Raw genomic sequence first — 22,206 nt, 5'->3', positions numbered from 1 at the left:
ATTATCAGCCTCCGCGACCCCTAATTTAGATATGTGACCATTGAGGAAAATAAGTTTTTTTTTTTTTTTTTAATGGAGAGTACAGTGTTCACCTAACTCCACAAGGACAACTGAGAGCTAGCATATTCAAGTCAGAAAAACCAGTAGCAACAACGATGAGATTATCTCCAAATGTAAATCACCGACGGATTGGTTTAAGCCTCTCAGCAATATCGTGCAATGATGCTTCGTTTCTTTAGTATAAAGATTATATAAAAACAATTGTTAAAGGTGATTATTAGGGCAACCCAAAAGCATAAAAGGCATAATAGCAACCTACACATATGGTCGGCACCTTGAACATGGTTGTGGTTGTTTAAGGGCCCAGAAGAAACTAATTTTAAAAGCATAATTTTAGAAAATAAAGCATGAAGCTTAATTTAAAATTCTTGGAAAATTCTGTTTAACTGCATACTGTATTCATATTTTTTAAAACCAATTTTTTGGATCTGGTGTTGTACATAAGTTTGTCAACATCTTAAGTGAGTTACTTTCTTCGGTACAAAAATCATGTGTACAAGTGTATATATGATGTTTCGAAATGTACAAAATGTGCACAAGAACTCCACACTATGTTGTTATGTGTACCTCTAGAACTAGAGCACTTTTTTTTTTTTTTTTTTTTTGCATCCAAGGGCACCGATTTCTCTGTAAATTTGGGGGGCCCATTCAGATGCAGAAAGCATATATCATGATTTTAAGACAAATTGCATTCAAATTATGCCTAATATTGAAAATTTACAAATAAAATGAAGGGGCCCACATGAGCTTTGCCGGGCCCCCTCGGCCCCCCAGGATCGGTGCCCTTGGTGGCATCTTTTACTTTCCCTTTTTGTATATATGCGCCTCTAAGGCGCACATAAATGATAGAAAAACTGACTCGACTAAAGCATATCTCTTTACAGTGCATTAAGAAGGAAATTCATTAAATATGAAAGAACTGGTTGCATAAAATATTAATAAATAAATCAAAATATTTAGAATATTTAATGTATAGTAAATATTATACATTATACACGATTAATGTAAAACAATGACTGAAATTAACAATAAAGCATAATTTGGAAAAAATAAAGCATAATTAAACAAAATAATAAAGCATAATGTGGGTTGCTCTAGTGATTATTATATCTTGTTTTACTATATCCCACCTCAAATACAACCTCTTTTATTTACTACTATGAGGAATAACCTTCCTGTTACCTTGTTTCTTTTCTTTGTGTTCGTATAGGCGGCTGCAGATATGAAAAAAACCTACCTAACCCTCAAAAAATTCCTACAAAAGGTTTCTCAACGGTTTTTTGTAGTATCAAATGTGCTGAATAACATATTAAAAGTTTACCAAAATTTGACCACGGGAAAGGCCCAATTTTCAAGATGGCCTCCAAAATGGTTGTTAACTCTTTTACAATTTTAGGCTTTCATTCAAGTAGCTACTGAATCATCACTATTTATCCTAGGATTATGGTTCGTACATCATTCTCTTCAGAATAAAACAAACTTTCAAGTGGTGCCATCCAAATGTGTGCATGGCCTACGTGGAAAGGGAAATTGAGAAATTTCCCTCTTAAAAATCCCTTTTCTAAAGTTTTGCGCCCTCTGAAGCGGCTCCAGATAAGGATACATGACCCGAACCTTCCTAGAGAAGTACTATGAGATATAGACTATGTACGTGCCAAATTACATTGTGAAATCTTTAGTAGTTACGACAGAATAAAATATTTACCAATATCCTACTCTGTGAATATATCTAACCAGATATATAAGTAGACAATAAATAGGACAGAACATAAAAGTTTGTAATACAGTACTATTAATCTGGGTATTATCATTCGTGACTTATTGTTTTTAGAATGAAGCAAGCTTTCCTATTGGTATCATTCCCATGCGTCCATGATGCACGTGGAAAGGGAAATTGTGGATAATTCGGAAAAATTCCCCCTAAAATTCCCTTTTCTAAAGTTTTACGCCCTTTGAAGCGCCCCTGGATAAGATTACACTGCTACAGCAACACAAAAGACATTAAAAGTGAACAACAAAAAAGACAAACCACCAAAGAGAAGTGCTAGGATCTCTTAAGGTCCTTCTAACAGCCAAATAAATTGTCTCTTCTGCGGTATTACAGTCACACCAGGAAGTGCTGGTATTAGTTATGTGAAAACAGAAGTAATTGTGAACAGTATTATTGAGTGTTGTAATAGTCGTTCAGATAAAAGGGTGAGTATCGTGAAAGGAAGAATAGAATATTATGGACATTACCTGCACGCCGCTGGCTGTGTTTACCATCACTCTTGTAGCAGTAAATTTCGTTCTGAGCTTTGCATACTGCTACAGTTCCATAAATACAAAGAGGCAAAACGCAGTAGATCTGGCCGACCCAAAAACAAAGATTAAGAGCAAGCATTCTTCAAAGTTCGATCTTATCTAGAAAATAATGACGATGAACCCTTTCTTTCATACCTGATTTCCTGTAAAGATTGTTAAATGGTATTTTGTAGGTAAAATATAAAGTATGATGACCGGGAAACCAGTACAGAGGGCTTTACGTGGACATCTCTTGTTAGACAGATGTCTCAACTTTCTAATTGTCTCAGATCTAGAAAAAGCAGCGCACAATTTGTCACTAGTGAATGAAGCAGAAACGCTATATTCATCAATGATATTGAAACAGACTACAATCGAAAGTGACATAAAGTCGGATACGCTGATCGAAATAAAGAAAATTATGGTCACAAGAAACACAGAATTTGGCCACAGGTCAGAAACAGGTTTACTTTGGGCAAACTATCAGAAAATGTTGCAGGTTGCCCGATCACTCGTCAAAGCAGATCGCACACGGTCCTGGATGATGCGCCTGCAAGCGGTGTTAGACTGTCTGCCAATATTTGCTGCTGCTGGACACTATAACTACCTAAAATCTGCATATATATATGTGCAAGAAATGAGTCAACTGCAGAGCCGCATCTTGATGTATATACTGCATTTGCCAAGGGATTCCATGTGATTCGCCGCAGTAACCAGTTCTGGGCAGGCCTTAGTCCAGATCTAGTAATCGAGCAGACATTAATGAGATCCTTAAAGAGCAGTGACAGGTTGATCTACGGAAGTGGCATGACTGAAGAAATGCGTACTTTGTGGACAATGTCCACACCTATCTCATCTCAATATCACGATGCCATGCAGGAATTCAATGGTCTTGCATATACAACCAGTCATCAGCATCGAGAAACAACATTGTCAAGGATGAAAAGAGATCACTGAGACTTGGAGAAGATTAAAGAAAAACTTGTAATCTTTATGCCATTCTCACCAGACTCTTTGAGAAATACTGTTACGGGTGTAATTGCCAAAGAGGATGTCAATGTGCATAATTCACAGATGATCAGGAAAAATATTGTACAAAATATAATTGGAAAACCAATTTTAATGTATCATTTAAAACAAAAGACCAAGCAAAAACCCTTGCCAACGAGTCCAGCATTAAAATTGACAAAGACAGAACCATTGATCCTGCTCTTCTCTATCAACGATTTTTGGTTGTCAAAAACTTGAGAACTTTCTTTAGAACGTGTATTGAGCTATGAGCTCAGTCCATTTGCAGTAGCCATGTTTGACGCCAAATAAATTTCGTAAAAGTGACAAAGCTCAACTGGCTCATACGATTGAGGCGTATATTACTAAACAAGCTATTATGGATTCGGTTTCAGCAACTGAACATTATGTGTTAGATGGTAGTTCACTTTTTCATCGGCTGCCTTGGATAAAAAGCAAGAGTTATGGTGGCATTGCACGTTCATACGTAGAATTTACCATAAAACATAATGGTAAAGCAAATGTTATTTTTGACTTTTACGAAGCTGGTCCTTCCATCAAGGATAATACACATCATCGAGGAGGCCAAATCACCCATTTCACTATCAGCTTCAATGAAGCAACAGAGTTTCTAGGGGGAAAAAGATGATTTTTCTGCTACAACTAGCAACAAACAGGAACTTTTCACATGGTGACAGAAGAACTGCAGAAAAGTGGCTGCAGTGTTATCAATGCATCAGGAGATGCAGACGTAGACATCGTCAAAGCATCTGTCAAGTCATCAGAGCAACATTCAACAACATTGATTGGGAAGGATACAGATTTACTCATCCTCCTTCTTTATTGTGCTCAGTTTGATAATAAAGGCCTATATTTTCGTTCGGACAAGTCTACACTTCATAAGATATATGACATCAATGAAATGAAACGTGTTCTGGGTGGCAATGTATATTCGCAACTGTTGTTCATTATGCTTAAACAGGATGTGATTCAACTTCGCACATATTTGGTGTAGGCAAGAAGTCAGTATTCCAAAGATTCATAAGCAGTGAAAAAAATCAGAACTGTGGAAATGTGTTCCTGCTGCCACATCAAACAAAATCTGTTGTAGCATCGTTAGGGGTAAAGGTAATGGCTATCTTCTTTATACGCAGAAGTACTGACCTCTTTGCGCTACCAACTCTTTAGTAAAAGAGATACTGTTTCTTCCATGTCACTCATCACTCCAGAGTGCCTTCCTCCTACTGAGTCCTCTTACAAAATACCACAGCTTTAAAGTTTATTACCAAATCAAGGTTTAGATCAGAAATGTCAGTGATATGAATGCAGTTGGTTGGAGGTGGAAACTATGGCACAATCAGTATATACCTGTTATGACAGATACACCTGTTGCACCACAAAGTCTTCTTCATATGCTTCACTGTAATTGTTCAACTGCCTGCCTAACAAAACGGTGCAGTTGCAAGAGGTATGGACTACCATGCACATCTGTTTGGAGACCTTGCCAAACAGAAAACTGTAAAAATAATTTCAATGAATCTGTTTGGGATGAAGAATGTAACAAGGACTATTCGTAAATACGTTAATGTTTAAAAAAACATATATTAATTTTGTGTAAACTAAGGACAAAGAAACTATTCTTTACCATTTAGATGTAACAAATGTGTTTTAAGACTATAAAAAATACACTTCAAAAACATTAGAATGAAAACTGAGGAAACAAAATATTTTGAATGAAATAGTATGGGAAGAAAAAAATCTTACAATGATTGTTTGTAAATAGGTTAATGAAAAATAATGTTAATTTTTGCTAAAATAAGAATAAAGAAAGTACTGTTTAGAATTTCGGTGTAGCAGATGTGTGTTAAGTCCATAAAATTATGAGTAGACACTAGAATAACTTTTGTACGATGAAAACTGTAGGATGTGCTATTTATTGCCTACTTATAGGTTCGGTTAGGTATATTCACAGAGTAGGATATTGATAAATGCTTTGTTTTCTCGTAACTATTGAAGACTTCAGAATTTAATTTCTCTCATATATAGTCTACTCATCATAGTAATTTTCTAGAAACATTAAGGTAGTGTACTTTTAACTGGGGCCGCTACAGAAGACGCAAAACTTCTGAAAAGGGAATTTTTAGAGGAATTTTTTTCGAATTATCCACAATTTCCCTTTTCACTTGTATCATGGACGCATGGAGATAATACCATAGGAAAGCTTGCTTCATTCTAAAAATAATGAGTTATGAATGATAATATCCGGATTAATAGTACTGTGTTAGAATCTTTTATGTTCTGTCCTATTTATTGTCTACTTATATATTTGGTTAGATACATTCAAAGAGTAGGATATTGGTAAACTTTTTATTCTGTCGTAACTACTAAAGATTTCACAATGTAATTTGGCACATACATAGTCTATATCTCATAGTACTTCTCTAGGAAGGTTTGGGTCGTGTATTTTTTACGCGGGGCCGCTTCAGAGGGCGCAAAACTTTAGAAAAGGGATTTTTAAGAGGGAAATTTCTCAAATTATTCTCAATTTCCCTTTCCACGTAGGTCATGCACACATTTGGATGGCACCACCCGAAAGCTTGTTTTATTCCGAAGAGAATGATGCACGAACCATAATCCTAGGATAAATAGTGATGACCCAGTAGCTACTTGAATGAAAGTCTAAGATTGTAAAAGAGTTAACAACCATTTTGAACGTCATCTTGAAAATTGGGTCTTTCCGGTGGTCAAATTTTGGTAAACTTTTAATATGTTATTCAGCACATTTGATACAACAGAAAATCGTTGAGAAACCTTTTGTAGGAATTTTTTGAGGGTTAAACCGTATTTTCAGCCGCCTAGTAACCAGTTGAAAAATGAATCAAAGTAAATATATGCTCTGGAATAGACAACAGGATCACAACAGGATCATTTTTTTAAAAAAAATTAACCTCAAAAAATATGTTACTTATCGACTTCAAACATAATTATGATCTTAGAACGTATTTCTATTTATGGGATTTGAATAATCATAATCACCGTTAAATACCCCCTTACTCATGAAGATGAACGAACTCGGCCGACATAATTGCTCTGTCTATTGTAATAAATAAATAAATAAATAAATAAAATTAGATTTCGTTCAAGAGTTACCATGTAGAGTATAAGTTCCGTATAAGTGTGATTTAAAAAACTGACCACTTCCACACTCTAAAACCTATCAGTAAAAATAAAACGAACAATTAGCAATTGTAAAATCACGATAACATGTAAAAATGCAATTACAAAACGAGTAGGGCGTACGGTTGATTTCTTTTAAAGAATTACTAATTACACAGTATATTCCAGTGTTCTATTTGCTGGTTTTTCTCCTTTAATTGTACAAAGAAAATTCAATTATAGCTTATTTGATTTTTTTGTTTGGTTGGATTAGTTTACCGTTCTGTTTAGTATTGACGCTATATGAGACATGGACATACTGTTTAACGTAGAATCCAAACCACATAACCTCCAATCAGAAATCGAACACATGTTCCGCGCCCAAGGCGCCCAAACTACTGATATATCCACAAGAGAGTTTCTTATTTGGTTTGTTTTTAAGGTAAATCTTTTAGTACTGATACAAATGTAATAATAATTTTGGAATCGTTCCCAAAACATTGAGTACTCTTTCCTCATTCTTTCCATCTTGATTTTCAAATTTAGTGAAAAGCTTAGAAAGTGACCCATATACAGTAGTATGTATTACATCAAGTAATAACTGCTTGTCGGTTTTCATTTTAATAGATCTGAAATATGGGTGCTTAATATGTGACGTCGCCATTGTCAGCCAATCAAAGTTCTGCACTATATGAAAGATCTTGAAAAAGAAATAATGAGTTCATTTAATGGCGTTTTGTACGTATTATGTAACCCACATTCCAAACCTGTCATATTGTTGTCTATTCCTCACTTAGATTTTTTGGAATAAATAAAGCTACCAGAACATACGTTTTTCAGGCACGTTTCCTCCCATAAAACGAGTTTTTCATTTTTTGTAATAAATAAAAGAAATGATAATCTTGGTCACTTCTAAAATTTTTTAGTAAATTTAAGAAAGAAAAGAGAGGAATTTATTTCTCACGCACAATTAACAATCCACCAAAATGATGCAACTTAGTATTCAGAGAGAAAACGCAACAGGTTGCGTTTTCATCTCCTACCTAACCGGCAATCCAACCTTATGTTTGAGCATTTTACGCTTGGTCTGTTAACAACATTTCGATCATATCATAGTTTCAATTGATAGTAGGAACGGAAGTAACTGTGAACTAATAAAAGCAGAACTGCAAGTCGTTGTGAATTTCGATATGCTCTGTAATGATTTTTTGAACGTATAAAAATGATGTAGAATTGATAAGAGATACTAACAAGTAAACCTTACGTTTGGGTGAATCGAGTTGCTGGCTGAGACACATATGAGAAAGTAGTACTAAACGTGGTCAGTATTTCAGTGAAGTTATAGGTGCGAAGCTCCAGGGGTTTAGGAGATACAGCTACCAGAACATCACATGGAAGTACAGAATAGTCTTCATACAGTTGGAGGTAAAAGCTCTGTAAGACCTCTTGTAACGAAAAAGGTGAATAACAAATATATGGGTACATATTAGGACTAGAAGGAAGTCATATAGTAAGGGTATACCTGACGGCAGTCATCTTGAAATCCGCCATTTTGAATTAAGGTTAAGTTTTTAAAATAGGAATAGGGTCATGTGATACATGATTTAAGGCGCAAAATTAATCAAAAGAACAATGGTGACGTTAATTTTTATTTACGCGCAATTGGTAAAAAATTACAGGGAAATTAAATATTGTTGCAGTATATGTATTAGTCCTTTACCCCACCTTGTAAATTTTGTGTTAATGATAATAATTAAATAAAATGCAGGTGGATAAATATTAGGTCAATGGTAAGAGTTGCCTTGGTGGCGGCCATGTTCAAATCCGCCATTTTGAATCAGACAAAAGTTTTAAACAAATCGCATGACAGTGACACCTTATTAATAGCAAATTTTACCATAAATCCAACGGTATAACCTTTTTTGTTTTATCATTAACCAGCACAAAATTAAATGGGAATAGAGTAATGCAATAGATGACTCCGGGCTAGAAGTTAATCAAAAATACAATGGTGGCGTTACAATGTTAGTTGTTTGATGCTGTACTTGCACGCCATTTCGTTGTTTTTCTTGTATCCTGTTCACATCTATTTCTCGCTTGCTATTTAAAACTTCTGTCTGATTCAAAATGGTGGATTTTAACATGGCCGCCACCAAGGCAACTCTTACCATAGACCTAATATTTATCCACTTATTCTGCATTTTATTTAATTATTATCATTAACACAAAATTTACAAGGTGGGGTAAAGGACTAATACATATGCTGCAACAATATTTAATTTCCCTGTAACTTTTTACCAATTGCGCGTAAATAAAAATTAACGTCACCATTGTTCTTTTGATTAATTTTGCGCCTTAAATCATGTATCACATGACCCTATTCCTATTTTAAAAACTTAACCTTAATTCAAAATGGCGGATTTCAAGATGACTGCCGTCAGGTATACCCTTACTATATGACTTCCTTCTAGTCCTAATATGTACCCATATATTTGTTATTCACCTTTTTCGTTACAAGAGGTCTTACAGAGCTTTTACCTCCAACTGTATGAAGACTATTCTGTACTTCCATGTGATGTTCTGGTAGCTGTATCTCCTAAATCCCTGGAGCTTCGCACCTATAACTTCACTGAAATACTGACCACATTTAGTACTACTTTCTCATATGTGTCTCAATCAGCAACTCGATTCACCCAAACGTAAGGTTTACTTGTAAGTCTCCATTTAAATACAATGAAAAGAGAACAAAGATTTGTGGTTGGTTAGATTTGAGTTTAATTTCCCTTTTAGCACCAAGGCTGTATGAGAGGATGACCTATACTTTAATATGGGATCAGAAACACATGAGCTCCCACCTGGAATTGTAACATACAATTTTATGTTTTATGTGTTGCAATAAGTTTCAATGAAACCAATCTAGTTTCCAATTAAGATTATGCTATGTAAAACCATACGTATATGTGTACTTCTCATGTGTCAATTCTTAATATCATATTTCTTCCTTTTTGTCCCTACAAGTCGTAAAATTCTCTTTTCTTCCTTTTGAAAAATATAGTAGCCCTAGAGGTAATTCTGTAGTTAGGTCTTAAAATCTTCCCTTCTTCCTTTTAAAAAATATGGTAATCTCAGAAGTAATTCTGAAGTTATGTGATAAAGTATTCCTTTCTTCCTCCTGAAAAACATGGTAACTTCAGAGGTAATTCTGATGTTATTCATAAAATTTTCTTTTCTTCCTTCTGAAAAACATGGTAACCCGAAAGGTAATTCCGAAGTTATTCATAAAATCTTCTTTTCTTTCTTCTGAAACATTGGTAACTCCAGAGATAATTCTGAAGTTATGTCATAAAATTTTCCCTTCTTCCTTTTAAGAAATGTGGTAACCCCAGAAGTAATTATGAAGTTATGTCATAAAATCTTCCTTTCTTCCTTCTGAAAAATTGGTAACCCCAGAGGTAATTCTGAAGTCATGTCATTATATCTTCCTTTTAAAAAGTGTGATAACCCCAGAAGTCATTCTGAAGTTATTCATAAAATCTTCCTTTCTTTCTTCTGAAAAATTGGTAACTCCAGAGGTAATTCTGAAGTTATTCATAAAATCTTCCTTTCTTACTTCTGATAAACATGATAATCCCAGAGATAATTCTGAAGTTCTGTCATGAAATCCTCCTTTCTTCCTTTTAAAAAAAATTTTAACCCTAGAAGTAATTTTGAAGTTGCCATAAAATCTTCTTTTCTTCATTCTGAAAAACATGGTAACCCCAGAGATAATTCTGAAGTTATGGCATAAAATCCTGTTTTCTTCCTTTTAAAAATATTTTATCCCTAGAAGTAATTTTGAAGTTATGTCATAAAATCTTCCTTTCTTCCTTTTAAAATATATGATAACCTCCTAGAGATAATTCTGATGTTTTGTCATAAAATCTTCCTTTCTTCCTTCTGAAAAATATGGTGCCTCTAGAGATAATTCTAAAATCATTATCAAAGTTATTATCTGAAATTATTATTTTACCCTTTGATAAGGAACCTAATAAGTTAGATATATATATTTTTAGAATTCACAAGAGAAAAAGCAATCCTGGAAAATTGCTTCGGCTCGATGAATAAGAAATTTTTGTAATTAAGATCATGAATTTTGTTAATATTGTCCAAGAAGAATATTTTGTCACAAGAGAAAATACGTATATTTTTTAAAATTATGTTTGAATGTTGGAATGTTATTTCTTGTTTAATTCTTAGTAAATTTAATAATTCTTGAAACAAAAATATTTTTGCTAATAATTTGGTAATGAATTTCTTGTAAGTGAAAATCTTATATTGTTATTATACACACATGTGTGTATATTCAGTGATTCAGTTAATGGGGTTAAAACAAACCTATGTGTGTGAATTTGTACACTGTAAAATTATGAACAAGCGTCATCTATTAATATATAATAATTTGAATGTTCTTTTTCAGATTGAAAGTGTTTTTTTAAAAAAATATGATAAACACATTAATAACAAAAATTGAAAACAGTGATCTATGTATCTGTTATAGCAAAACATTTTGACACAAAAAGTATATAATTATATAATACCCGTCTTGTACACTTCGTTGATAATGGATGGAAATAAAAGGACTTATTTTTTAACAGTTGTTTATAACTTTATAACTAATACTTAAATTAAATCCATTAATTATTTCTTTTTTTCGGAATCCGCTCAAAGTAGTTTTATCTCGAAAGATGATCATTTATAGGGAAGTGGATATTGGAAATCAACAGAATCGGTGATCGATCGTCCGTGTTACCAGCCAAATATCAACAGGTGAGTGCACAAGAGGGTATTATTGTATTAGTGTTAACTAAAACTTATAAAATACACTAGATTGTACATTTAAACTTCTTCTTATTGAAGTTCAAATTAAAGTACACACAGTACATCATAAGCTAACTAAAAAGCAAAACACTATAGTATCTATTAAATATCTAATTATACTTCAACACTTCAATTTGCAAGCACTTTTAATTTTATATATAGATACTAATAATGTGGTATACATTAAATATTAATATGGCTTTTGCTTTAGATATATGATAACTTAGTTTAGCCATGCTTTTCAAACGTAAAATTATATTTAACTACTCTATCTGTTATTTTTTAACCAGGAAGGGATTCTAGGCGGTATTGATAGAGGTCTTCATGCCTTATTGAAAACTACTCATAATTTCACCCTGTTCGAAATGTTAATGTTCGAATAATTTTTGTAGCTGCCTAATTGTATCACTAGTAGAATATCAAAAATTAAAATTTAATTTGATTTCGTTATTAATATTAGTGAATAAAATTGTTCAGTATATTATTTTGTAGTTTCACTGATTTGATCGTAAGTTCATTACAAATTTTCAATTTATTTTGAGCTACTTTGGTTTCACTTTGTGCGCCAAATAATAGTGCATTCTTTGCGATATGTTGTCCAGTAATATGCCTTAATTTTGATGGGATATGGAAAATAGGGAAACCCAGATTAGATATAATTCAGGAATGAAATTGGATGGAGTAAAAACTAAAAACTAAGAGTAGTTCTAAGTAGACCATAATGAGCTCTATAGCACGATACTTAAAGCAGATTTCGTTGCCCTGGTTTTTCCAACTTTTCCTGTTCTATAATGGACCACAAATATACCACTCTTTTATTTTCCTCTAGTGATCCAAAATTATTCAGTAGTAATTATAGATCGCTGACCGGAGATTTTGACTTCAAATGTCCGTAATGTATTTTGTATTTATCAATTCATAGCAAGTTATTTTATATCTACGGTTTTAACTTCTTATCATGCATTACTATTGACCAATATTTACACTATTTTCATTGCTTAAGGTACTGATATTTGTTTTAAAACTAGCGTTGTTTACAATCGGTATTTTTACCAAAAGAAGTGTGTAATATTACTTAAAAAGCAAGTTTCTTTTGCTCTAATTATTTAATATTATTTTTCTATACTATTTTGTATTATCTTACTGGGTATTCGTACATTAATATCTTAAAACAACATTAATTTACAGTAGTTTGTAATATATTAAAACAAGAAACATCTTCTTTTCAGATTTGCATATGCATCAGAGCCACAACTAGATGTGGAATCTGAGGACAAATTACAACCAGAAAATTTGAAAACTGATGGTTCAAATCAACAGTCAACGGAAGACGTCAATGCAGATGAACCTAAGCAAGTTTCTAGTGATGGAGAACCAAAAACAAACCAAGAAGTAAAAGATCCTGGCAAACTAAACTCTGAGGAACTTTCGCAAATTTTTAATATTAGAAAAGTTCTTGAACAGGGACAAATAAATAAAGTTGATCGAAATAGTGAACTTGAGAAGGAAATACTATCACAACAGCCAGTTGAGGAATACAATATTCCTGTAGAGCAACCTACGTTGATTCAAGTGCCACTTCTACCACAGGGACCTCCCGATACAAGAAGAATTTACAGTTCATTAGCAAGGTATCCATCGTCTGTCGTACAGTCTCCCTTCTCTCACTATCAGGGTGTAAAGCCTTTGGTTGTACCAGGTCCACAGCATTATCAGCAGCATCTACCCTACCCAGCCTTTCGACAACCGATCCCGTCATACTACCTGAACTCAGTCTACCAGTATGGAGCAGCACCTGCGAAACCAGTTAATCACGTTCCAGTGGTTATGAATGATCCTCCAGTCAACACCTATGATGCAATTATGAAAATTCTTCAGGAAAACCCAAAGGCCGATATATGCATTGTGAATGGTCGTATCCAGAAGAGGAGCCATGGACCCTTTGATGAGAAACCAGAAGGTCGTCAAATGCCAGTTGATGAAGGTACTGAAGTTGTAATGGAAACGGATGCTGAAAACAAGCCCGGTGGTCCTCATATTATGAAACTAAATGTTAGAAAGGGTGGAGTCGCCATTGCTGGACCAGGCGGGATTGCAACTGCTGGTTCCGGAGGAACAGCAATTGTTGGTCCTGGTGGTGTTGCTTATACTAGTCCAGATGGATTGGCTGTGGTTGGACCCGGCGGAAAAGTTGTTAGCATTCCGGAAATCATTAAATCTACGCACCCTTCAGGCGAAACTTCTTCACCACGATTTAACCATGAAAATGCCATTTTAGCCAGAGGACCTGTAATATTCTACCATCCACCAGAAGCTCAGTAGAAACAGGTTAAGTTATTTTAATTTATAGTTGGAATGTACTTTTTTAAATGTTGGGAATGAATGTACATTAAGAGCAAACAAATCATAAACATTTCATTGTGTGCAGTCAGAAGTCTGAAATTTCTTCACATTTTTTTATTTAAGTTTCTATAAATTCTTTTTTATTTAGTACTAAACATTCGTGAGATATTGTATATTATTCTGTACAAATTGCTAGCTGGAATGTACAGAATACTTTATTATTATACACATACAAATAGATGTATTTAAAGTGATTGTGAATACTTACAAATTAAGACTGTTTTAAGCAGTATTACGCAAAGTAATGAGGACATTATGTACACAACATATCCTAACTAATGACGGTACAGGTTAACTTTGGACATGGTCTAACATTTTACAAAATACGCACCGTTTCTATTCATTTTTCCTATTTATTACAAACTTGGATGGTGCAATATCTTCATATAACATATATTTATACAAAACTATTTATGATTATTATTTAGTGTGCAACAAAACACTAAACTACGAACTGATTAGAGCATAAATTAAGAGTATGACTGTATTTTTAATGGTGCTGTGAAGTCAAATTGCAATTTGTTTAATGTTTTTTTACTATAGCACTTAAAGAAGTACCTGGTATTTTTTTTTAGTTTAGATCTCGTAGATTCAATAGTTTATCCTTTACATATTTATGTTTTATTTATTTATTTATTGATCTATTGTGAAATATTTGTTGGAATTTATACTATTATAAGCTATCGGATGAATAAAGATGTTACAAATAATTAGAAATTGGTATTATTTATATATTGACATTACTCTTAAGGAGTTTTTCTGAATAAAATAATTATGATTTAGGGTTTAGGATTTAGATTTCTGGGTTATCGGCTAAAATAAATATGATATCACATTCTTAACTTTGATCTAATATCTAATAAGTCTAAGTTTAATATCCTTGAACGGAAGAAGTTAAAAAGACGTAAGTTCAAGAGTAGCACAGGCTAAATAAGCATTCAATAAGAAAAGAGGGCCGCTAACATCAAGAAATGTGTCGTTGGACGTCCGTAAACGATTTATTAAAACCCTGGTATGGAGCGTGGCGCTTTACGATTCAGAGACGTGGACATTGAGAAAAGCTGAAATATCCAAGCTAGAAGAATTTGAAATGTGGTGTTGGCGTAGAATGCTGCGCATATCATCGACCGTACGGAAAAGAAATGAAGATGTACTAAAGGAAGATAATGAAGGACGACAGATCAAGAAGATAATAGGAAAAAGAAGAAACAATATGCTTGGCAATCTTATTCGGCATTCTGATTGGATCACCGTGCTGATGGAGGGAAAGGCAGAAGGAAAACCAGGAAGAGGAGGACAAAGGATAGAATATCTAGATCCAGTTATGAAGAAGATACCTTATCAAAGTATAAAACAGCTCACCAAGGGAGACAGAGGTTTTAAAATTTCCATGTTGCCCACCAACTACGGTTGAGGTGAGAAAGAAGAAAAGATCTTTGACTTCATGTCAGTTAAAATTATATCCCATTTTACACATTAAAATAGAAAATTCACAATTACAGTAAATTAGAAAGATTCAGAAGTAGAGTTCACTATCTATACTTTATGAAAACACCAAAATTGATATTCATGTTTTCTTCCATTTAGCGAAATCACAGTTCTCAAAGTGTTTTTCTGTTTCTTTTTAGTTTAACGTCACACATTTATGCTCTGAAGCTTAAGGGAGATGATGATGATGATACTTGAACAAAATAATAGAATTAACAAACTGAGAAAAAAGAGAGAAAATCCCGAGAAAACTCACTCACATATTATTTTGTCCAACACAAAACCCACTTCACTCGAGCTGGAATCGATCTAAGTAGAAATAATTTCAGACAATTTACTGTGAGAGGGTATTACAATACACAGGGAATTAAAGTACTGTTGCGAAAACTTTGGTAACCCTTACTGAGCACGATCGAAGTATTGCCCTAGGGGGAGTTAACTCATAGACACCACATAAAATCACCACTGAATCCAGGTATACGAAATACATCAGAATTGAGCGCTCCACCACTGAGCCTTCAAGTTTCACATACCTCATTATATCCACAGGAAAATTTTCAGATGATATTAACGTTTTACGTGATAAAGTTACAGCAATAAAGTCAACACAATTTCGGTCGCAGACTGACTTAGCTAACTCTGTATTTGAGTTTCTTACCTTTTTTTTTTTTTTTTAACAAAGATCAAAAGTAGCAAAGACACTTTGTTAGATATATAAATTTATTTCTGAAATATATTCCCGAGAGGCTAAAGAAGACGGGATATTAATGAAAGTACGTGTAAATGATTATTAAAGAATTTGCGAAATGAGAATGTGGAAGGAAATTGAAGAACTTCGAGAAAACCTGAGGGCACGGCAAACTTACATTGTCTGGAACCGAACCAAGAACTTATTGCTAAAGAGATAATTACTGCTCGACCATGTTTTTTTTTTTTTAATTCGCCTCGTTTGAAACATTTGTTTCCATAGTTTTCTTATATTCAATAATCTACTTGATCCGCTAAGACAAAGATACACACATAGAAACTTGAAGGATATTTAGAAATGTTCATGCTCTTCAATAGGATTCAAACCCAAGATGAATTGTGTTTTGTGACCAAAAGCCGAATATTCGTGACTGCTCGGCTTTCCCTGCCAGCTACTATTGAGCCAACATTCAAAAGTGAACATTTAAACAGTTGAAGCATCCCCGCGAATAACGCTGTACGTATGACACATTTAAGTAAAACTGACAAAAAATGAAGCAAACTGAAGCAATCTTCTATATACAGAAATGCTTTGCACAGAGTTCGCGAGAGTACTAATGCCATATTTTGACCAATGAAGAAAGGAGTCTTGCAGTATATGTCAGTCATGTTATGTACAGGATGATTTAACTTCTAACTCAGACAAGTCCAAAATATTTTCAGTGCTTTTAGCCCTAAAATTTTCACAGAGTGTACGGTGTTTTGTGAACATGCGTGATTGACATAAAAGACATATGTTAATAAAGAAAGGCATTTTTTAAAAGTTAATGCAAATTGCATGTATTAATTAGGATTAGGATTAGGATTAGGAATTAGATTTCTGGGCGTTCAGCATCTATGGTCATGTTAGCCATTCACGTATGAGGAATAACACTATCCGAGAAAATGGAAGGAAGAAAGGATTGGGGAAGAAAGGAAGCGTTCTGGGACCTAGTATATGTTAGGTATCATCCCGGCATTTGGCTGGTGTGAATGAGGGAAACCTCACTCATTATAACTATAGTGATAAGCTTTTACACTTTTTCGACCGAGTGTTCCCATCAGAACCCGGGACCACTCGCACCGCACGTATTAGTAATTCCACTAAAATATAATATAAAGGAGGCATAATAGCATATTATGCTATTTTCTTGATATCTCTTAGGTAAATCCCTCCATTATTAACATAAATGGATGTAGGTACATAGAAGGAGGCAACTCACCGCAAGAAAAACAGAAGTAATTTCACTCGATACACCAGAAGGAATTAAGAAAGTTCTGGTAGGAGTAGGGTGGAATATGACAGTTAAATAGAGATTTATTCGTATTGATATTCACTGATCGAAACAACACGAACTTGGGCAGAAATAGACCTCATGTACTCCTTCCATATGTCTTTCTGTGTGATTCTTCTTAATGGTTATATGGTTAGTGTGCGTCTGCGGTACGGGAGATCCGAATTCGATTCTCTGTAGGAGCTCGTGTGGCTCGAATTCCACATTAAGTTGTAGGTTCACGTCTTTTGTAACCTCGTTGCTGAAAGAGACACTAAATCTAATCTCTTTTATAATCGCAGAGTAGAGAGAAAAAGAAAGCTATTTCTTTTTGCACATGGTAGATATACTTCAACACTGGTTAGGAATAGGAGACTTACATAGCAATTTTACTACTGGAGTTATGACCGAATTAAATAAATAATATAAATACTAAGTACAAAGTAACAAATACAAAGTACAAAGTACAAAGTAATATAAATACAAAGTAACAAAAGTACAAAGTACTATAGTCTAGAAGCAGAAGGCATTCTCTAATGATTAAAATTAAGTCGAGGGCATATGGCGTATCCTCCCTATACCCCCTATTACAGCTTTGAATGTGCCATACAGTCTTAATCAAAGGAATGTTCAATTACTTCTTTTACAATAGAAATGAAAAAAAGAAACGAGGCGGATATGTTCCCTTTTGATTGAAACGAATAGCTTTACATTGTAATTTCTACCAAAAACGTTCACGTTTCAGAAACTCTGTTGCATAACACGATAGAGATCATCCCAATGATCAGAACCATTAGAAAGTGCATTTCGACAAAAAATGGAAATTCTCTCTTTTGAAAATAAGCTCCTCATTTTTAATCGTAAGCGAATATAGGTTATTCAAATAATGTTTCAGTGTAAGATGTACTATTATTACAAAGTGTTCTGCCTTTTTGCAGTTCCTAAGACTAATTAGGTGTTTTGTTTATTATTATTAGGTTTAGGCTTGGAAATGTTTCTCCCGCGGTTCTCAATCTTCAGCTTCCTCTTCCAAATATTTTCTTCTATTTTTCAAATTATCGATCATTTGTGTTCTTCTTCTTCCTATTCCTCGCTTTCCTTCTATGGCGGTGTGAAGACAATTTTCTTGGTTGTCTAAAGGCATCATCTTCTTTCCTATCCGTTTTAAAACATCTTCATTCGTTGCTCTCTCTCTCTGTCCATTTTATCCCCTCTATTTTCCTCCAACATCACATTTCAAAGCTCTCTAAATATATTTCTTCTCTAATTTTCGTAATGTCCAAGTATCCAAACCATACAGTCCAATGCTCCATATATATAGTATATGGCCACTTCTTTAAATAAGTCTGCAGATTAAGAATGATGTTTCCTTGTTGAATGCTTCCTTAGCTATGGCAATTCTTGACCTGAACTCTTTGGTGCTGTAAGCTCTCGTCAAAATAATTTCCAGATAGGCCTACTTTAGATATCATCGATCTCTTCGAGTTCTCTTTGTTCTACTCTGTCCCGTAAGGACGCGTTTCCACTCAATATTTGCACGGATTCGATTTTTAGTGTAAGATGCAGACAATTAAATTCTAAATTCAATAACGCAAAACTGAACGTAGTTGAACGAAGATTAAATTATTAACGAATTGTAAATTTAAAAAAAGAAGTATCCTTAAAAACCAACACACAAAGTTTTATCACTACTCGTATCAACTCTAGCAAGTCTATCCAAGAAAGTGATAAGAAGATGTAGGTTATAAGCCAAAACTATGTATATTATTCTGACTTGTGACAATAATTTTAAACTTACGTTTCGTTACTTACTTACTTACGTTTGATTTAAAGAAACGATTTTAAAATAATGAGGTTATCAAATCTTAGTATTTGCATTGACACATTAAAATGAATTGTGCGCAGTATTATAGTGGTACTGGGTCCTGACGAGATTAAATTTTCTCACGCGTTAACGTGTTCAAAATATAATAATAAACGAATTAAATTCCATGTACTTAAAACTAGATGTTCCGCTATAAGCCTTCGGCTCGCTTCTCACTATAGCCTAGGTGAAAAATCATGCTTAATTAAAAGTTATATTATTAATACTCAATCTAAATATATTTACGGCCCTTGTCTTCTTTTAGCAACAATTAAACTGAAACAATACAGTTTTTATGTTGCAATTAAATCGTAAATATATTTGGGATGTCTTTGTTGGGATGTGTGGCTCTGCTTTTCTGTGTCGTTAGTTTTTCTCATTACACTCACGACACTATTCTCCAATACAATCTTCTTTTTCACTCTCTCCTACAGTCTTTTGCTAAATCTACATAGTTACATACAATAGTAATAATTTCTATCACACGATTCGCTCAACACTAATCAGCCACAGACCCTACAGTTAATCGTTATGGCCAACACCAGTTTAGAAATGTTACGTAAGATAAAAATATTCTTATTGTATCTGTCGATCAGTGTAATTTTCGTCACTTGCTCTAAAACAAAGAAATATATTTACATTTAATACAAACATTTGAGCTCGATATCAAAATAAAATAAAATCGTAATATCCAGAAACATTGTATAGTGCAACTTATATATATCTATATATATATCTATATATCTATCTATCTATCTATATCTATATCTATATCTATCTATCTATCTATCTATCTATATCTATATCTATATATATATATATATATATATATATATATATATATATATATATATATATATATATATATATATATATATATATCGAACAGTCAACTCATATCCAACAGAATGAATACATTACTGCTTAGTGACTTATTTCTATCCGTTACAGAGATCATATAACTAGAACATCGCATAGACAACTGTGCTATTTGTATTTGCCTTCAATAAGATCATTGGTCTTTAATTACCACAAATAATAATATAGCTATTTGGATTTATTATGATTTTTGAAAACCAAATTATGAAAGTTTTTATGATTACTTTTGGGTGGGTTGTAATTTAATTTAAAGTTCACTTTGAGTGATGATACGTAATAGACAAATTCAATTATATATATATATTACCAGAAATTTTCAGAAAACTTAGGTATAGAGAAGACAACAACCTTTTAGGGCCCACTCATGGGTATAATCAAAAGAAAAGTTTCATAGTACTTAGGGATTATAATCTCAGAGTTTAAAATCAAACGGATAAGAACATAGTGATCTGATTCTAGATTGACAATAAAATAGTTTTACAATTTCAAGCTTTAACTGCTATGTATTTTGCCTTAAAACTTCGTTGAAGTTGTAGCAGAAGGGTATTCATTAGTCATTACGTGTAAATTTAAGTAACTAACAGAAATGAAAGAATTCAAACAAAAATTAATACATACATACATACATAATACAAAAATTAATACAGGGTGTCGCATATAAAAGTGGCCCGTATAAGAATAAAGGAAATGCAGTGAAATTACAGAAACAAAGAGCTGAAATGGACTTAGCATTGAAAAATAGAGAGCAAAATACAGTGGAAAACACATTTATAGAAGATGTTGAAAGTAATTCCCTGCGACATCAATAAACAGCTCTGCACGTATAAGCATATTCAGATACACCCACATAAAGTTCGGATATCGATGGCGGCGACTTCATGGCTAATGTCTATCAGTTTCTGTTTTGTGTGTGGATTAGTTTCATAGATCTTGCTCTTCAGGTGTCCCCACAGGAAGAAATCACATGTTAGATCCGGCGAACGTAGTGGACACAAAACTTTGCTGACAGTTAGTTCCTCAGAGAACACATCATGGACTCGTTCCAGGAGTACCTTAGAAGTGTGGCATGTTGCCCCATCTTACTGGAAGAAGCAGTATTGTCTTTCATATTCAGTGACTTGAGCACAAAATGCATAAAAGAATTCCATATATGCAACCGTGTTGACGGTAGCGTCAAAAAATATCGGTCCAATAATGCGCATTCCTGTTACATCGCACCAAACGCCGATTTTTTCATCATGGGGTGGTTGCTGAGAAACAATGTTAGGGTTCTCCGTTACTCAGTACCTCGTATTCTGTGAATTCACATGACCGGGAGAATGAAACCATGCTTCGTCACTCATGACGTAATGAAAAGGATCCAACAAACCATCCTTGATGTTATTCAAGGATGCTAACAATCGATAATTCTTGTATGTTGATTGTTGTATATTATCGATTGTTGAAGAAATAATCAATAAAGAAATATCGATAAGTAGAATATCGATAATTGCATAAACTGCCCATTGTTGTAGCTATTTACTCAATTTCAGAAGAAATATTGCATTCAAATTCAGACGGGATGCGGGCTACTTTTAACTGCGCCACCTGTATTTGCCAAAATCGCGAAGAATCAAAACGATATATAATCAACTTTCGCATATGTGTATATAATTATATTTTATTCTCTCAGAGATTAATTAAGCTTATATTCAAACATGAATTTTTAATTAAAATATAGAGGGTAGGCCGTAAGTCACTTAACAAAATTCCAACTAAAATTAATTTGGTCAACAACAAAACCAAGAAATTATCTCTATTTTTTTTTTTTTTTTTTTTGTAATATAAATTACTAGTATTAACGAACCTTGTGTAATTAAGAACCATACCATAATGTATTGCTTATATGACTTAAGTATAGTTACTCTATAGTAATCTGCTAGTGTAGAGTAATTTATAACCCAGGCTATCCTTTTTAATTCAGTTTTTGGAACAAATACAACACAGATATAACATCACTCTTTCTCCACATCAGTACCTCAATAAATATACAAATTCTTTGGCCACAGGAGTGTTGCCTTCTGCAACCAGCCCATCGTCAGATAGGAATAAAATTCAGGTTTTAAAAAAATCACTTCCAAATTTATTTATTTTTTATTAAACAAGAAGATCTAAGAGGATATTTGTGTTTCTGTTCTAACCTTTGCTATTTAGAGCTTACACATTTTT

General features: G+C 33.5%; 1 protein-coding gene across 3 annotated transcripts in view; it reads left to right on the top strand.

Moving 5' to 3' along the window:
• LOC145686561 (uncharacterized) overlaps window positions 1-22,206 on the top strand; it is an 81,756-nt gene that overhangs the window by 30,423 nt on the left and 29,127 nt on the right. Inside the window, exon 3 of one of the 3 annotated variants that reach the window (XM_081760000.1) lies at window positions 12,594-14,207. The exons of the other annotated variants lie outside the window; for them this stretch is intronic. Within the exon in view, the coding sequence (XP_081616126.1) occupies window positions 12,594-13,686 (1,093 nt within the window). The 3' untranslated portion in view covers window positions 13,687-14,207. Of the gene's footprint in view, window positions 1-12,593; window positions 14,208-22,206 lie in introns of those variants that run through there. 3 annotated transcript variants of the gene reach the window in all.

Source organism: Thermobia domestica, chromosome 5, assembly GCF_964235325.1.
Source record: "Thermobia domestica chromosome 5, izTheDome1.hap1.1, whole genome shotgun sequence".
In the NCBI taxonomy this organism is placed as follows: domain Eukaryota; kingdom Metazoa; phylum Arthropoda; class Insecta; order Zygentoma; family Lepismatidae; genus Thermobia; species Thermobia domestica.
Note: the sequence above shows the minus strand (reverse complement) of the source record. Positions and strands in the feature narration are given on the sequence as shown.